The following is a 19,439-nucleotide window of genomic DNA, read 5'->3' on the forward strand; positions in this document are numbered from 1 at the left end:
ACCACTTGGAATCATTTAACCCCACAAGGTTCAATCTCCTGGTTGGTAAAATAGGGACACAGATCTCCACCCTCCCAACTTTAAAGGGTTGTTTATGAAGATCAATGGAAGAAGTGTTGTGAAAAGCTCTAGAGGCTACAGAAATGGCGGCGGGGGGTCACTTTCATTACAAAAACTCTAACTCGTGGGCCCTTTCAATGTTCTAGGAGTGGCTAATGCTCATCAGCAGATTAGTAAAGGTGTACCGGGGCAAGTCCCCTAATAGTTTACTTAAGAGTCCACACAAGAACTATTCATTACCTTGCTATGTTCAAACCAAGTGTTTTAATGTCCCTCTAATGAAGACAGCAGTCAGCAGCTAAGCAAACAGGCCATTTGGTTGAGAATAGACATGGGGCAGCAGAGGCCTAGCACATGGAGTCCAGGTGTCTCCAGAGATTTTGTGCCATCCCTCCCCATGGCAGGCAGGCTCTGCTTCCTTGGGATTGACTCTAGGGAAAAACGGCCTCCTTTTGCTGCTCCGAGAAACCTAGAACATATAGCTAAGCCATTCAGTGGGCCAATGTGATTGGTACAAAATTTAGAATGAACAAATTGAAATGGCATATTTCAGCACCAGCTTTTGAGCTAAGTGCAGAGGGACTGCAGAAAGGCCAAAAGCTGGCACAGAAGCAGAGGCGGGGGTGGTGGTGGGGTGGGGAAGCAAAGGCCATGGAAAATCAGTAAACTAGAGTGATAGTTTACCCGGAAGTCTAACTTTAAGTTATTAAGCCCTTGAGATACCGTAATGGAAAGTTATATAGCTTACATCTGCAAAAGGATCCTGGGTTTCTTCATGCTCTGTCACACCTCCCTGCCTTTCCACTCACCATTCCTTGTGCAGAGAATGCCCGGCCCTCCCTTCTTACTCATCTTTCAAGACCCAGCTCCAATGTAACCTCTTTGAAGTCTTTGCCGACTCCCCAAAAGCGAGATCCTTGCTCCCTCGTCTGTGCCGTCACAAGGTCTTTTACAGCCCTAAGGCCCACTCTGACACATTTGTTTACACACCCTTCTTCCCCATTCAGCCAGGAGCATAGCTCTCAGAAGCAAGAACCAGATGGTAGCTTTACCTAGCACAGAGCAGGGACAAAGATGGGCCTCACTCAAGGCCAGCTGAATGAATGAGCATTTGAGCATACGTGAGCCGGCCACATTTATCAGGTCTGCAGAGGACCCAAAGGGAAGGTTCATTAGGCAATGATTTGATATGGTAGATATGCTTCTTCCACACTGGTTTACCTGATTAGTGACTGCCTCGGTGCTGGCAAGCAGCAAGAAACCTGCCGGCAGAGGCAGCCTGACAATGTACCGATGAGGCAAGGTCTGGTCCTGGCTATTAGCTTGGTTCCCACAACTTGCAAACGTGAGCTGGAAAAGTGCTGCCCTCCCCCCCACTCAACTCTCAGGTGCCTGCTTCTCAAGAAGTTGCCCAGCAGCACAGACAGCATCATCTCGTACATCTGAAAATTGAAAATGCATCTATTATCAGAGAGGAAGGCCTAATGGACAGAGCCTGACCCAGCCTCGGCTCCCACAGAAGCTCCGGCTCGGCAGCCACAGCCTCCGGTTCTCCTTCTGGTTCTGCTAATGATGAACTCGATGACTTTGGACACATTGGCTCGTCTCACATTCTCCATTCCCCCCAGTGGGCAGAATAATGAAGATGTTGCATGGATTGAGTCAATAAGAAGCCTGACTGAGATCCCTGTGGACGGGGGAAGCAGCAGTTGATGCTGGCAGAGCCTGCAGAGTTCTGTTGTTTTCGATATTTCTGTTTGTAAGTGAATCATTCTGCCTCGAGCCCAGATGTGCAGCCCGTGGAGAGGAAGAGAGGAAGGGCAGGCGGGCGGGCACCTCCGGCCTAAGCTGCAGCAGTCAGAGCACACGGAAGTGGATGGGACTGGACGGGACAGGATGGGATGGGACGGGATGGGAGGGACAGGACAGGACGGGAAGGGATGCTCAGCTGCTGGCTTGCCAACAGCTGGTCCCCTGCTCCCTGATAGGGACCAAGAGCAATAAGCTCTGAAGGCTGTGTATACTGAAGCAGTTTTGTATTGAAATCAAATCAAACTCATGGCAAAGTCAATCTGACACATCTTTAATGATAAACATAATGATTATTGTGCTGTACTGTAATTAGGCATAATGGTAAGCAGCTCTCAGGAATGACTGCAATTACGATTACTTTTACACGGCTGAACCAAATATTTCTGAGGTCTGCCAGGATGGGGGTGGGGACTGGGGGCTCTGGATAGGAGGCAGAGCAGAAATCTAGTTGCAAGGCATTTCTCTGGTTCTCCCCTTCCCATCCCACCCTGAGGCAACAATCCCTCCATCCCTTATTGGGAAACAGAAAAAAGATCTGATGAGGGGTTTGGATGGCTAGCTCCTTTCTCCAGCCAGGGAGAGGCCACACTGAAGTTCCTAGGGTTAGAGAATCTGGAATGTTCAGAGGTGCTTTGAGGTGATTTCCCATGAGGCCTGAAATTCTACCAAGTGGCCTTAAGCCTAAATAGTATATGCCTAATGTGTAAACCATGTTTGGATCCTGGTTTGAACAAGTACATGCAGAAAGGTATTTTTGAGACAACTGAGTAAAACTTAACAGTGACTGGTATTAGATGGTATTAAGGAATTATTAATTTGTCAGCTTTGATCATGGTATTGTGGTTATTTAAGAAAAGGTCCTTATCTGTTGGAGAAACTTACTGAAATATTTATAGTCCAGCAACTGTGGAATGGTATGTCCCTGGGATTTTCTTTCAAATACTCCAAGAAAAAAATGAGGAATAGAAGAAATAAGAAGGGTAGAACGTTGATAATTGTTGAAGCTGGGTGATGGGTACATGCGGGTTCATCATACTCTTGTCTCTGCTGTGTATATATTTTAAAGCTTCCATAACAAAAAGTTAAAAAAGTCATATACCCTAGACTGCTCTGACAGTGATTCATACATTAGTGAAAATTAGTTTGATCTTGCTAACAACACCTAGTAGATGCAGACAGATCTCAGGACTGGGATTTGGGATGGGCAGAGCCAGGAGGGTGGGCAGTTTGGAGCATGGGCCACCGTCAGGGAGTGCAGAGTCCTGGCTGGGGTGGAGAAATGTGTGTGAGGGAAGAGGAAATTTGAATGGTCAGGGGACAGTCTGAAAGTTCTGGGAGAGAAGGCAGGAAGTGTAGGAAGAGAGGAGACAGAGTGTAATAGGGGCTCATGTCCACCACCTGTTAGGTCCCCTCTAGTCTGTAAGCTCCTAGATGTTGAGTCTGTATCGTAATGCTCTCTGTCTTACCTAGAGCCCCCAGGACATGAGTTTCTTCATTTTATTTCACTCATTCCCTTGAGAATATTTATTGCGTGCCTACAATAGCCAGGCAATACAAACATGTGCCTGTGGTAGGCAAAGGAGATGGAGCAGAGAACAAACGTGAACAAAACCAAGTCCCAGTCCTCAGGGAGCTCACATCCCAGTGGGAAGAGGCACAGTAAATAAACAGCAAGGATGTATGTCAGATGGTGATACGTGTGGCAAAGAAAATAATGTCGGGTAAGGTGGAGAGGGAATGCTGAGTAGTTGCTCAAGGCCAAACTTGCATGGCGCTTAGGCCCTTATGAGCTTTTCCAGGTCCCCCCTGCAGCCTGGCTTTTGGTCATGTTGGACCCTGTGCCTGGGGGTTTTGCCAAGGGCTCCTGGGCCCCTCGGCCTGTGTATACACTTTAACCTCATTCTTGACTTAATTGTCCCCTCCTACTCCTGATTACCCCACATTCCTCTCTAGGTAGCACTTCCTCCAGGAAGCTCTCACAGGTCCTTCCTTCCTCCCACCTCCACACTCTTCCCTTGGTCTTCTCCACTTCCACAGCATCCTTCAATGAATCTCTGCTACAGCCCTTACCATCTGGATTATGATTCTCTTCCCGACTAGACTTTGTGCTCCTTGAGGACAGAGAATCCGTCTTTTTTTTTTTTTTTAACATCTTCATAGGAGTATAATTGCTTTACAGTGGTGTGTTAGTTTCTGCTTTATAACAAAGTGAATCAGTTATACATATACATATGTTCCCATATCTCTTCCCTCTTGCATCTCCCTCCCTCCCACCCTCCCTATCGCACCCCTCTAGGTGGTCACAAAGCACAGAGCTGATCTCCCTGTGCTATGTGGCTGCTTCCCACTAGCTATCTATTTTACGTTTGGTAGTGTATATATGTCCATGCCGTCTTTTTATATTTATATGGCACAGGGCCTAGAACACAGTAGGGATACTATGCATGCTTAATGCATACACGAATGAATGGACGGATGAAAGAATGAATATGCTCCCTAGCAGAACATCGGAGACTTGGGAAGCATCCTCACCCTAAATCAAATGCTAGGGAAGCAGAGGTGCTAATGTGTGCTCAGATACCAAAGGGAGAAATGGGATCAGTATACTTGGATATGTATTAAACTCAATGATGATTTTTTTATAACTATATATATGTATATTTTTAAATTAATTAATTAATTAATTTATGGTTGTGTTGGGTCTTCGTTTCTGTGCGAGGGCTTCCTCTAGTCGCGGCAAGTGGGGGCCATTCTTCATCGCGGTGCACGGGCCTTTCACTATCACGGCCTCTATTGTTGCGGAGCACAGGCTCCAAACGCGCAGGCTCAGCAATTGTGGCTCACGGGCCTAGCCGCTCCGCGGCATGTGGATCCTCCCAGACCAGGGCTCGAACCCGTGTCCCCTGCATTGGCAGGCAGACTCTCAACCACTGCGCCACCAGGGAAGCCCCTATACTTTTAAAAATTTATTTATTTTTATTTATTTATTTTATTTTTGGCTGCGTTGGGTCTTCGTTGCTGTGCACAGGCTTTCTCTAGTTGCAGCGAGCAGGGGCTACTCTTTGTTGCAGTGCGCGGGCTTCTCATTATGGTGGCTTCTCTTGTTGCGGAGCACCAGCTCTAGGCACATGTGGGCTTCAGTAGTTGTGGCTCGTGGGCTCAGTAGTTGTGGCTCGCAGGCTTAGTAGCTCCGTGGCATGTAGGATCCTCCTGACCAGGGCTCAAACCCATGTCCCCTGCATTTGCAGGTGGATTCCCAACCACTGCACCACCAGGGAAGCCCTCGATGATGATTATAATCATGTTCACACTCAACATTTATTGCATGGACTCTGGACCAGATCACCTGGGTTTTAACTTTGTCTCTATCACTTCCTAGCCGTGTGATTTGGGGCAGGTTATCTATACTATCTGTGCCTCAGAGTTACTGTACATATCACCATTATATAAAGATAAGTGAGGGTTAAAGCTGTTAAGTAACTTGTTCTAGGTCACAGAGCTCATAAATTGAAAATTAGGATTCTATCTCTAGTCTGTGTGACTCTAAAAATCACTGCTCTAGACCAGGAATTGACAAACTATGGCCCATGGATCAAATTTGTCCCTCTGTCTATTTTTTTCCCTTGAGGATATAATTCACCCTTTTAGAGTACACAATTCAGATATTCACAAGTAGTACATTTACAAGGTTGTGCAACCATCACCACTGTCTATTCCAGAACATTTTCATCACTCCAGAGAAAACCCAATACCCATTAAGTATTAATTTCCCCACCCTTCAGCCCCCTAGCAACCACTAATTTCCTTTCTGTCTCTATGGATTTGCCTATTCTGGATAGTTAACATAAGTAGAATCATATACTATGTAGTCTTTAGTATCTGGCTTTTTTCACTTAGCATGTTTTCAAGGTTCATCCATGTTGTAGCAGGTATCAGTACTTTATTCCTTTTTATGGCTGAATAATATTCCCTTGTATATATATACCAGATTTTGTTTATCCAGTCATCAGCTGATGAACATTTGGGTTGTTTCTACTTTTTTGGCTATTATGAATAATGTTGTTATGAAATTATGTGTACAAGTATTCTTCTTCTAAGGGTATTATAGTTTTAGCCCTTACATTTAGGTCTTTGATCCATTTTGAGTTAATTTTTGTATATGGTGTGAGAAAAGGGCCCAACTTCATGATCTTTCACATGTGGATATCCAGTTGTCCTAGTAGCATTTGTTGAAAAGATCATTCTTTTCCCATTCAGTAGTATTGACATTCATGTCAAAAATCAATTGGCCACAGATATATAGGTGTATTTCTGGACTTTCATTTCTAGTCCATTGATCTATATAGGTCTCTGTATGCCAGTACTACTGTCTTGACTATTGTAGCTCTATAGTAAAATTTAAAATCAGGAAGTGTGAGTTCTCCAACTTGGTTCTTTTTCAAGATTGTTTTGGATATTCTGGGTCCCTTGCACTTCCATATGAATATTAGGATCAGTTTGTCAGTTTCTTAAAAAAAAAGAAAAACTAGCTGGGATTTTGATAGGAATTATGTTGAATTGGTAAATCAATGTTGGGAGCATTGCCATTTTAAGAATAGTAAATCTTCCAATCCATAAACACAAGATGTATTTCCATACATATAGGTCTTTACTTTCTCGCAACAATTTCCAGTAGTTTTCAGTGTACAACTCTTGCACTCCTTCTTTTAAATTTATTTATAAGCATTTCACTCTTTTTGATGCTATTGTAATAGGATTTTTTTCTTAATTACATTTTTGGATTGCTCATTGCTAATGTATTAAAATACAGTTGATTGTTGTATATTGATCTTGTATCCAGCAAACTTGCTGAACTCATTTTTTGAAAAGACTTATTTTTTTAGAGCAGTTTTAGGCTCATGGCAAAATTGAGAAGATACAGAGATTTCCCATATATCCCCTGTTTTCACACATGCATAGCTTCCCTCATTAATGTCATTCCCCACTAGAGTGGTACATTTGTTACCATTGATGAACCTACACTGACACATTACTATCACCCAATGTCCATAGCTTACCCTATGGACATTCCATAGGTTTGGACAAATATATAATGACATATCATTATAGTATCACACAGAGTATTTTCAATGACCTAAATATCCTCTATGCTCTACCTATTCATCCCTCTATCCATCCTCGACCCCTGATCTTTTTATTGTCTTCATAGATTTTCCTTTTCCAGAATGTCATATAGTTAGAATCATATGGTATGTAGCCTTTTCAGACTCCTTCTTTCACTTAGTAATATGTGTTTAAGGTTCCTCCAAGTTTTTCATGGTTTGACAGCTCATTTTGTTTTAGTGCTGAATAATATTCCATTGTCTGGATGTACCACAGTTTGTTTATCTGTTCACCTACTTAAGGACATCTTGGTTGCTTCCAAGTTTTGGCAATAATGAGTAAAGCTACTCTCAACATCCGTGTGCAGGTTTTAATGTTGACGTAAGTTTTTGACTCCTTTGGGTAAATACCAAGGAGTGCAATTGCTGGATCCTGTGGTAAGAGTATGTTTAATTTTGTAAGAAACCACCAAACTGTCTTCCAAAGTGGCTGTACCATTTTGCATTCCCACCAGCAATGAATGAGAATTCCTGTTGTTCCATTCCTTGCCAGCATTTGATGTTGTCAGTGTTCTGGATTTTGACCATGTGAACTCATTTTTTAAGTCTAATAGTATTTTTGTATGGATACCTTAGGAGTTCTATATACAAAATCATGTCATCTGAAAATAGTGGCAGCTTTACTTTTTTTTCTTATCTGCATGCCTTTTATTTCTTTTTCTCCAATTGCCCTGGCTAGAGCTTCCAGCACAATGTTGAATAGAAGTGGCAAGAGTGGACATCCTTGTCTTGTTCCTGATCTTAGGAGAAAAGCTTTCAGTCTTTTACCATTAAGTATGATATTAGATGTAGTTTTCATAGACCCCCCCCCCTTTATCAAGTTGAAGTTCCCTTCTGTTCCTAATTTGTTGAGTGTTATTTACTATGAAAGGGTATAGAATTTTGTCAAATAATTTTTCTGTGTCTATTGAGATGATCATGTTTTTGTTTTTATTTTATTGATATGGTTTATTTCATTAATTGATTTTCAGATGTTACAACAACTTTGCATTCATGAGATAAATCCTATTTGGTCATGGTGTATGGTTCTTTTTATGTGTTGCTGGATTTGGTTTGCTAGTATTTTGTTGAGGACTTCTTGTGCCCATATTCATGAGATGCTGGTCTGTCATTTTCTTTTCTTGTGATGTTTTGGCTAGTTTTGGTATCAGGGTAATACTGACTCATAGAATGCATTGGGAAGTGTTACCTCCTCTTCCATTTTTTAAAACGAAAGGATTAGTGTTAAGTCTTTAAATGTTTGGTAGAATTAACCAGTAAAACCCCATATGTGCCTGGGGTTTCCTTTGTGGGATTAAAAAAATTATTAATTAAATCTCTTTTACTTGTCATAGGTCTAGTCAGATTTTCTATTTTTTCTTGAGTTAGTTTTTGTAGTGTGTGTCTTTCTAGGAATATGTCCATTACATCTAGGTTATGCAATTTGTTGACATATAGTTGTTCATAGTACTCTCTTATGCTCCTTTTTATTTCTGTAAGGTTGGTAGAAATGTTCCCACTCTCATTTCTGCTTTTAGTAATTTGAATCTTTTCTCCTTTTTTTTTCCCGCTTGGTCAGTCTACCTAAACGTTTGTCAATCTTGTCGATCTTTTCAAAGAATCAGCTTTTGGGGCTTTCCTGGTGGCACAGTGGTTAAGAATCCGCCTGCCAATCCAGGGGATACGGGTTCGATCCCTGGCCCGGGAAGATCCCACGTGCCATGGAGCAACTAAGCCCATGAGCCACAACTACTGAGCCCACGTGCCAAAGCTACTGAAGCCCACACGCCTAGAGCCCGTGCTCAGCAACACGAGAAGCCACCACAATGAGAAGCCTGCGCACCGCAATGAAGACCCAAAGCAGCCAAAAATAAATAAATAAATACATTAAAAAAAAAAGAAGTCTGAGGCCATTCTGATCCATGATCTTTCCTATCTATTAAAAAAAAAAAAAAGAAAAAAGAATCAGCTTTTGGTTTCATTGATTTTTCTCTATTGCTTTCCTATTCTCTTTTTCACTTATTTTCCTCTAATTTTTATTGTTTCTTTTCTTCTGATTGTTTTGGGCTTAGTTTGCTCTTCTTTTCTAGTTTCTTAAGGTGGAACATTAGGTTATTGATTTGTGATCTTTCTTCTTTTTAAATATAGGCATTTGCAAGCTACAAATTTCCCTCTAAGCACTGCTTTCACTACATGTAATAAGCTTTGGCATGTTTTGATTTGGCTTTCATCCATCTCAAAGTCTTTTCTAACATTCTTTGTGATATCTTCTTTAACCTTTTGGTCATTTAGGAGTGGGTTATTTAATTTCCACGTATTTGTGAACTTCCCAATTTTCCTTCTTTTATTGATTTCTAATTTCATTCCTTTCCATCTAATTTCATTCCAAAGTACTTTGTATGATTTCAATCCTTTTAAATTTATTGAGACTTGTTTTATGGTATAACATATATTCTATTCTGGAAAATGTTCTATGTGCACTTAATGTGCATTCTACTGTTGTTGGGAGGCATGTTCTACAGATGTCTGTCAGGTCTAGCTGGTTTATAGTGTTGTTCAAGTCTTTGATTTCCTTGTTGATCTTCTGTCTAGTTGTTTCACCCATTATTGAAGTGGGCTATTGACGTCTCCAACTATTACTGTTGAATTGTTTATTTCTCCCTTCAATTCTGTAGTTTTTATTTCACGTACTTTGAGGCTCTGTTGCTAGGTGCATATATATTTATAATTGTTATATTTTCCTGATGCCTGACACTTTTATCATCATAAATGTCCTTCATTGTCTCTAGTAATAATTTTTGTTTTATAGTCTATTTTGTTTAATATTAGTATGGCCACCCAGCTCTCTTTTGGTTACCGTGTGCATGATATATCTTTTGCCATCTTTTTACTTTTCAACCTATGTGTGACTTTGAATTTAAAGTATTTCTCTTTATGGACAACATATAGTTGGAGTATGTTTTGTTAATTTATTTTGCAAATTTCTGACAATGGGAGTGTTTAATTGATTAACATTTAATGTAATTACTGATGAAGTATGGTTTACATATGCCACATTGCTATTTGCTTTCTACATCTTATACACTTTTGTTCTTCTATTCCTCCATTACCACCTTTTAAAAACTAAATAGATAACTTCTAGTGTACCATTTAAATTCCCTTGTTACTTTAAATATATTTAAATGTATTACATATAAATATATATGTGTGTATATATGCATGTATTTTTTTCCTTAGTGGTTGACCTGGAGATTACAATTAACATCTTAACTTTTAACAATCTAGTTTGGATTAATACCAACTTAACTTCAACATTATGCAAATACATTGCTATTATTGATATATAGCTCCATTCCTGCACCCCTCCTTTATGCTTTTATTGTCATACAAATTACATCTTTATATATAGCACACTTACCAACGAAGATTTATAATTATTACTTTATGCAGGTGTGTTTTAAATCATGTAGGAGAAAAAAAGTTACAAAGAAAAATACGCTTGTACTTTTATATGTACCTATGTAGTGACTCTTACTGGTGGTCTTTATTTCTTTATATAGATTCAAATTATTGTCCAGTGTCCTTTCATTTCAGCCTTAAGCATTCCCTTTAGTATTTTTTTTAATATATTTATTTATTTATTTATGGCTGTGTTGGGTCTTCGTTTCCGTGCGAGGGCTTTCTCCAGCTGCGGCAAGCGGGGGCCACTCCTCATCGCGGTGCGCGGGCCTCTCACCATTGCGGCCTCTCTTGTTGCGGAGCACAAGCTTCAGACGCGCAGGCTCAGTAGTTGTGGCTCACGGGCCCAGTTGCTCCACGGCATGTGGGATCTCCCCAGACCAGGGCTCAAACCCGTGTCCCCTGCACCGGCAGGCAGACTCTCAACCACTGCGCCACCAGGGAAGCCCCATCTTTAGTATTTCTTATAGCATTAAATTCTGTCAGTGTTTATCTGTGACTGTCTCAATTTCCCCTTCATTTTTTAAAAACCAATTTATTTATTTTATTTATTTATTTTTGGCTGCATTGTGTCTTCGCTGCTGCGTGCAGGCTTTCTCTAGCTGCAGTGAGTGGGGGTTACTCTTTGTTGCAGTGTGTGTGCTTCTCACTGCGGTGGCTTCTCTTGTTGTGGAGCATGGGCTCTAGGCATGCAGGCTTCAGTAGTTGTGGCACGTGGGCTCGGTAGTTGTGGCTCGCGGGCTCTAGAGCACAGGCTCAGTAGTTGTGGCACACAGGCTTAGTTGCTCCATGGTATGTGGGATCTTCCCAGACCAGGGATTGAACCTGTGTCCCCTGCATTGGCAGGCAGATTCTTAACCACTGCACCACCAGGGAAGTCCCTCCCCTTCATTTCTGATGAATTGTTTTGCCAGTTTTAGAATTCTTGGTTGACTTTGTTTTCTTTCAGCACTTTGAATATCTGGTTTCTGGTTTCTGATCAAAAGTCAGTTAATATTATTGAGGATTCCTTGTATGTGATGAGTTTTCTCTTGCTGCCTTCAAGTTCTCTCTTTGTCTTTGTCTTTTGGCAGTTTATGATGTGTCGCAGTGTGGATCTTTTTGTTTTATCCTACTTTGAGTTTGTTGAGCTTCTTGGATGTGTAGATCAATGTCTTTCATCAAATTTGGTAAGTTTTGGGCCATTATTTCTTCAAATACTCTTTTTGTTCCTTTCTCTCTCTTCTCTCCTTCTGGGACTCCCATTATATGTATGTTGGTACACACAGGTGGTATACCTGTGTGATATTGTCACACAGGTCTCTGAAGTTCTGTTCATTTTTCTTCATTGTTTTTACTTTCTGCTCCTTAGACTGGATGATATCAATTGACCTATTTTCAAATTTACTTCTTTTTTCTGCCTACTCAAATTTGCAGTTGAGCTCCTCTAGTGAATTTTTCATTTCAATTATTTTACTTTTAGACTCCAGAATTTGTGTTTGCTATTTTATTTTATTTTATAAATTTTGCCTCTTTATTGATATTCTTTATTTGGTGAGAAACTGTTCTCATAATTTTCTTTAATTCCTTGTGCATATTTAAAATAGCTGATTTTAAGTCCTTGTTGAGTAAGTCCAATGTCTACATGTCCTCAGGGACAGTTTATATTGATTAATGTTTTCCAGTATATTGACCATACTTTCTCATTTCTTTACATGTCTTATAATTTTTGTTGAAAAGTGGACATTTAAAATTATATAATGATAGGAAAATAATTTGAAAAAGAATAGATACATGTATATGTATAACTGAATCACTTTGCTGTACATCTGAAACTAACACAACACTGCTAATCAACTCTACTCCAATATAAAATAAAATTTAAAAAAAATATATAATGAGTTATCTCTGGAAATCAGATTCTCTCCCTCCCCAGGGTTTATTGTTAATGCTGGTAGTGTTTGTTTAGTGACTTTTCTGAAATAATTTTGTAAAGTCTGTATTCTTGTCTAGTGTGGCCACTGTAGTCTCTACTTGGTTAGCTTTTTTTTTTTTTGCCATGCTGTGTGGCATGCAAGATCTTAGTTCCCTGACCAGGGATCCAACCTGTGCCCCTTCCAGTGGAAGTGCAGAGTCTTAACCACTGGACCGCCAGGGAATTCCCTCTACTTGGTTAGCTTAGTGATCAGCTAATGGTTGGACAGGGATGTCCTTAAATGCCTAGAACTAGTAAGTCTCCCAGTCTTTGCCAAGAGGTTCTGTGTGCATGGTGGGGGCACATCATTAACATTCAGCCAGGCAGTTGATAACTCTTTACATTTCACTTGTGCACAGCTTGAAGGTCAGCCAGAGGTGAGAGCTTAGGCCTTTCTCAGGTCTCTTCTGAGCATGCACATAGCTCTGGGCATGCACACAGCCCTGTGCATGCATGTGCCCCTCTAGATTCCCAGGAATATGTTGAAGCTTTTCAAAGACCCTATAGACATCTCATTCCCTAGCTTTTCCTTTTGAGTGTTTTGGTTAGCCTACTGTTTGCCCCACCTGTTATCCACTGCCTCAGGCAGCTGTGAAGTCAATCATTTGCCTCTAATTGTTTTTGACAAATGCCCCAGAGAAAAAGTTTTGCACACTGAATGAGCCCTTGAGTCGGGTCTAATAAAGAGAGTCTTGCAAGTGGGGTCTTCCAGGGAACCACCAGACAGGTCAAATAATAATTCTCTGGGAATGAGGCTTTGAAGGAGCTCCAACACTTTTCAGCCCCCTCTGGTGGCTGCTAGGCTGATGGTTTTCACCATGATTGTGGGCAGTCAGTTTCCAAGGCTACTACCTCTACCTTTTTTAGTAAATAAAGTTTTATTGGAACTCAACCATGCTCATTCATTTATGTATTCTCTATGGCTGCTTTTGTGCTTACAACAGTAGAGTTGAATAGTGGGACAGAGAGAACATAGGGCTTAAAAGGCCTAAAATATTTACCATCTGGCCCTTTACTGAAAGTTTTCTGATCCCTGCTCTAGACTAGTGCTGGTTAGTAGAAATATAATGTGAGCCACATACATAATATATGTAATTTAAAAATTTTTGAGTAGCCACATTAAAAAAGTAAAAAGAAACAGGTGAAACTAATTTTAGGAACATATATTATTTAACTCAATATATTCAAAATATTACTTCAATATATAGTCAATATAAAATTATTAGTGAGATATTTTACATTTTTTCTTACTAAGTCTTTGAAACCTGATGTGCATTTTACACTTACAGCACATCTCAATTTGTACTAGCCATGTTCCAGGTGCTAGTGGTTACCATATTGGACAACATAGCTCTAGATCCTTGCTACTCAAAGTGTGGCCCCTGGATAGGCAGCATTGTATCACCTGGGAGCTTGCAAGAAAGGCACAATCTCAGGCTCCACCCTGGACTTACTGAATCAGAATTTGCATTTAACAAGACCTAGGTAATTCACATGCATACTGAAGTTTGAGAAGTAAAGTTCTAATTCACTATACTACCTTTCTTTGGGATTAAAAACCCAGTGTACCCAAGGTATTATTCTAATAGAAAATGTAACTCTCTGGTTCATTTGTCATTCTATTCAATAGATCATGGTTGAATTGTCTGAAAATCAGTCACGTAAGGTGACTGTGTGTCAGACGCTATACTTGGCACTGTGGGATTTGCTGAGCTGAAGAGGATATGGTTCCTGCTTTCAGGGAACTTACAACTGCCAAAGGATGCCTGGAGAATAATACAAGAAATCCAGTCTTCCACACTAAATCCTCTAAATAACTTCTCCGTCTCAAATGTAAATGTGGCAACTAGGCACTGGATTGCTCAAGCAGGCATTCAACTCAAGAGGTTCATGGGACAGAAACAAAACAGTTTCACTCCATTTGAAATTGGCTCACGGCAACGGTCTGAAGCAAACACTCAGGCTTTAGGACATGAACTCAATGGGTTCTTCTGAAAGGGTAGCAACCCTGTGTTTGTACAACAGGAAAGTTATAACATTCATCATGCTCAGATTCAGGAACTGTGCACTCAACTCAAGAGAAACCTGACAGTCTGATTTCCAGGTTCCAGTGACTTAGAATAGGAATTCCCATTTAAAGCAAAGAAAATAAGAAAAGAGGAAGTGCCAGTCCTTGTTTCTCTGTGTAGGTGTTGACAAACTATTAAATCATTAGGCTGTCCCTTGCCAGAAGCAGCAGAATAAATCTTGGAAGTTGACAAATGGTCAGCAGCTCTGTGTGTGCCTGCACACTCAGAGGCACACACAAAGGGCACACTGTTTCCCTTGGTTTATCTCCTGGCTGTGTAAATATTTCATGTGACATTTGGATTGGATTCTGAGCTAGTTTCCCACCAAGCTGATGGTTTTTTAATCTGCTTTCATCAGCCTACAATAAACTGTCTAACCTGTCTGCACAGTGCAGTGTACTCTGCCCACTGGCAAACAGAACAAATGGAACCAGGAGATCCCCGACATACTTTTCTCAGATGTCTGAAGATGAGGAATTGCACCCAAGCTCTGCCCAAGCCAGGAACACAAGCTATGAGGCACTTGCCTCATCCCGTTATACCAGCACCCATGAGCCCTTCCCAGACTAGACCAGTGCCAACGGGAGGTCACAACACATAACTTTGGCCTGCCATCCTGTTAAGACAGATCTTTGGCTCAACATAATTGTGCCACTGCCAAAGATGAGGATGGCCGTAATCTCATTCATTCTGGCTTGTATTCATGCTGGCTTCTCTTCAGTTTCAGATGAATTCCTTTAGTTGTCCAAAATGTAGGAAATGCTGTGATAACCTAAACCACAAATTACTGGCTCAGAAAGCTCCTATATGGTAAAAAAAAAAAAAAAAAAAAAAAAAAAAACAAGAAAGGAAGTACTGATACATGCTGCAATGTGATGACCCTTGAAAACTATGCTAAGTGAAAGAAGCCAGTGATAAAAGACCACATATTGTAGAATTCCATTCATATGAAATGTCCAGAATAGGCAAATCTATAGAGACAGAAAGTAGATTAATTGTTGCTAGGGTTGTGAGGAGAGCAATGCAGACTCACTGCTAGTGGGTATGGGATTTCTTTTAGGGGGGACAAAAACGTTCTGGAATTAGATAGTGGCAATGATTGCACAACTTTGTGAATATACTAAATACCACTGAGTTTCACACTTTAAATGGGTGAATTTTGTGGTATGAGAACTATACCTTGATAAAGCTGTTTTTTAACAAATTTAAGGCTCATTAAATGATTTCTTCCCTCTTCCGCCCCCCAAGCTCCTATAGACCAATCTTCTTAGCCTTGCTATTCTGTATTCTACTTATAGGAGAAATAAGCAAAAGCAAGACATGCAAGATGGCACTAGGAAAGCTATAGTATCAGAAGAGTCTATCTACTCTACTGCCACAGTTCTCTACCATCCATCCATCCAACCACCTATCCATCCATTCATCCACTGAAAGTCTGCTATGTACTAGGCACTGAGGATAGATAGAGCATGAGTAAACCCTGCCCTTTCTATTAGGAGCTCATGATAATAATGTTCTTTTTATTTATTTACTTTTTGGCCACGCCATGCGGCTTGTGGGATTTTAGTTCCCTGACCAGGGATCAAACCTGGGCCCTCGTCAGTGAGAGCTCGGAGTCCTAACTGCTGGACTGCCAGGGAATTCCTGATAATGATGTTCTTAACATTGACCGTGACACACCCTGGATTCAAGAATTGCCTTTTGAATCATCAAAGATTAAAATATGTTAATTGCAATGTTAGTGTTATTCATATTCCAATTTTTTTGGAAATTGGGAATTCACAGATGATACCCTTCTTTAGAAGTTTCAATATCTGAAGTATAAATTATACTGGGCAATTTATACTAATAGTAAAGCAAAATATTTAAAGAACGAGGAAGGATGCAAACTTCCTGTTTCCCCAAGATGTTGTTAGCAAGAGTACTTAATGAAAATAGCCAAACCAGAACGGTGACAGCATGTATTTCAAGGTTTCCTCCTTTAAAAGGAATTGCTTTTAAATTTCTGAATCTACAGAATTTCTTAAGAGGTGGCCTTTTCCTTGTTGTTTCAAGGTAAATGAAGACATATACCTGCTGGTAATACTTCTGGTGTTAGTGTGGGGAAAGCTGGTACAAAGGAACTCAATTGTTCATTTCTTCAGGCAGTGTGTCACATGGAGAAATAACAGTTGATCTTTGGAGCCAGGCAGGCCAGGGTTCAAATCCTAGCTCACACTTTTTTTTTTTAACATCTTTATTGGAGTATAACTGCTTTACAATGGTGTGTTAGTTTCTGCTTTATAACAAAGTGAATCAGCTATACATACACATATATCCCCATATCTCCTCCCTCTTGCATCTCCCTCCCACCCTCCCTATCCCACCCCTCTAGGTGGTCACAAAGCACCGTTAGCTCACACTTTTAATTCAGGCCTTCATCATCTTTTAGCTTCTCAGCTGTTCTTCCTATCTCTCAAAGTCATCCTTTGTACAGCAGCCCATGTAAACTCTCAAAAATTGGATCTTGTTACTATTCCCTTACTGAAAACCCTTTAGTGACACCACATCTATGATAGGAGGGTCTAAGCTCCTCAGCATGACTCATAAAACACTGGCTTCATAGCCTGGCCTCTAGCTACATCGTCTACCATTCTCCACCTTACATTTTTCACATAGCTGTTTGTAGTTGCACATAGAGAGACACACACAGGCACCCACTCCTCTACTCAGGCTGTTATACTCTCCAAGAGCCACTTTCCATCCTTTGGTGCCTGGATAACGGAATCATTTTTGCATTGGGGGTGGGGCGGCAGCATAGCTGTTATGAGTACATGCTCTCAAGCCAGATGCCAAGGCAAGTCAGGGCCCTGATCTAGCCTCTTCCCCTAACTTTGGAAGCTAGATTAAAGGCAGTTGAGGAGATATTGACAATTGTGAAAAGCCCATTAAATTCTAGCATAAGGTACTTAAAATTTTTTATTTAAAAAAATCTGAGTAAGTAATAGATGCATACGGTATAAAATTCCAAAGGTAGGAAAGGGTATTTAGTAAAAGAATAAGTCTTTGCCATGCCCTAGATACCCAGTTACCTTACCAGCGTTTTTGTGACTCTTTCAAGAGATAGACTGAATATGTCAGCATAAAAATATAATTTTGACACAGTAGACTGATATGTCAGCATAAAAATATAATTTTGACACAGTATGGTAGCATACTTTATACATTAGCCTGAATGTGTCCTTTTTATTTAACCATATTATCTTGGAGTTCATTTCACAATGACCAAGCCTCTATTGATAAGCATTTAGATTGTTTCTAAATTTTTACAAAGCTACTCCTTGAGAACTCTTTCACTATTCTTGCAGTGCCCTGCTCGCTAGAAGAGAAATTCTTCTTTTTTAAAAATTTTTTTAAATTAAAAAAACATTTATTTATTTATTTGGCTGTGCCGGGTTTTAGCTGTGGCATGCAGGAATCTTCATTGCAGCATGCAGCATCTTTAGTGGCGGGATGTGGGATCTTTTTAGTTGCCAGTATGCGGGATCTAGTTCCCTGACCAGGTATCAAACCTGGGCCCCCTACATTGGGAGCGTGGAGTCTTAACCACTGGACCACCAGGGAAGTCCCTTCTTCTTTTTTAAAAAAATCTCAATTCCTTTATATTCTTTTTCATTAAAAATTGCATTTACTGTGATTTTGTTTTCTAATCTCAAAGGTACTACTCTTCATTTGTAGAAAACTTGGAAGACATAAAAAAGCACACAGGAAAAAAAATCACTCATTTCTAATGCCAGTTATTTTAATGAATGTCCTCTAGTATTTTTTTTCTATTCACCTATCTGTACTTTTTATTTTTTATTATTTTTTTAAAATTTTATTTATTTATTTTTATTTTTATTTTTGGCTGCGTTGGGTCTTCGTTGTTGTGTGCGGGCTTTCTCTGGTTGCGGCATAAGAGGACTACTCTTCATTGTGGTGTGCGGGCTTCTCATTGCAGTGGCTTCTCTTGTTGTGGAGCACGGGCTCTAGGCATGTGGGCTTCAGTAGTTGTGGTACGTGGGCTCAGTAGTTGTGGCATGCGAGCTCTAGAGTGCAGGCTCAGTAGTTGTGGTGCATGGACTTAGTTACTCCACAGCATGTGGGATCTTCCCGGGCCAGGGCTCGAACCCATGTCCCCTGCATTGGCAGGCAGATTCTTAACCACTGTGCCACTAGGGAAGCCCCATATCTGTACTTTATAAAAGGTCTATTCTTATATTTGAGGGGAAAATATGTGATAAAAAATAGTAAAAAAGAATAATAGCTTGCCATGTTTTAGTCACTAAAGCACCTTAAATTTAATGCACACAACAACCTTATGAGGTATGTACTATTCTCATTTTACAAATAGGGAAACCGAGGCACAAAGAACTATTCAGAGTCACACAGCTTAGGAAGTAATAGAGCTGGGATTTGAGCCTAGGTCCATTGGACCCCAGGTCATGCTCTTACTCACTGTATCCTATTGCCTCTGCGAGTCTGCAGTGTCTAGAAAAATTGAAGATAGATAGATCCTATGACCCAGCAATTCCATTTGCAGTTCCGTGCTCTACAGAAACTTGCCCATGTGCCCAAGGAGACAAGTATAAGAATGGTCACTGCAATTGGCTGAATTCAGTGGCAAAAAATCAGGACTGATCCAAAATGTCCATTCAGATGTGAATGGATAAATAAAACAGAAGAGCCATACAACGAGATACTATAGAGCAGTTAAATGGACTGAACTAGATCTATGTGAATAGATCTCAAAAAAACATTGAATGAAAAAAGCAGGTTGCAAAATGATATGCACGTTATGGTACCTTTTGTGTAAAAAAACCCAAACATACCACTCACCAACCCCTCCCTTCCCCTGATACCATATCTTATTTCTAATTACTGTGAAAATGGACTGGAAAGATACACATCAAATTCATGATGATA

General features: G+C 40.4%; 1 protein-coding gene and 1 long non-coding RNA gene across 8 annotated transcripts in view; both read right to left on the reverse strand.

The window, feature by feature from the left end:
• HDAC8 (histone deacetylase 8) overlaps nucleotides 1-19,439 on the reverse strand; it is a 243,685-nt gene that overhangs the window by 39,134 nt on the left and 185,112 nt on the right. The window contains exon 10 of one of the 7 annotated variants that reach the window (XM_082446012.1): nucleotides 719-1,502. The exons of the other annotated variants lie outside the window; for them this stretch is intronic. Within the exon in view, the coding sequence (XP_082302138.1) occupies nucleotides 1,278-1,502 (225 nt within the window). The 3' untranslated portion in view covers nucleotides 719-1,277. Of the gene's footprint in view, nucleotides 1-718; nucleotides 1,503-19,439 lie in introns of those variants that run through there. 7 annotated transcript variants of the gene reach the window in all.
• Nucleotides 10,629-19,439, reverse strand: part of LOC309652362 — a 49,743-nt gene continuing 40,932 nt past the window's right edge. Inside the window, exon 2 of the long non-coding RNA XR_014258687.1 lies at nucleotides 10,629-18,672. This is a non-coding gene — a long non-coding RNA (uncharacterized lncRNA). The remainder of the gene's footprint in view (nucleotides 18,673-19,439) is intronic.

The sequence above is a fragment of the Balaenoptera physalus genome (genome assembly GCF_965194825.1).
Source record: "Balaenoptera physalus genome assembly, chromosome: X".
Classification (NCBI taxonomy): domain Eukaryota; kingdom Metazoa; phylum Chordata; class Mammalia; order Artiodactyla; family Balaenopteridae; genus Balaenoptera; species Balaenoptera physalus.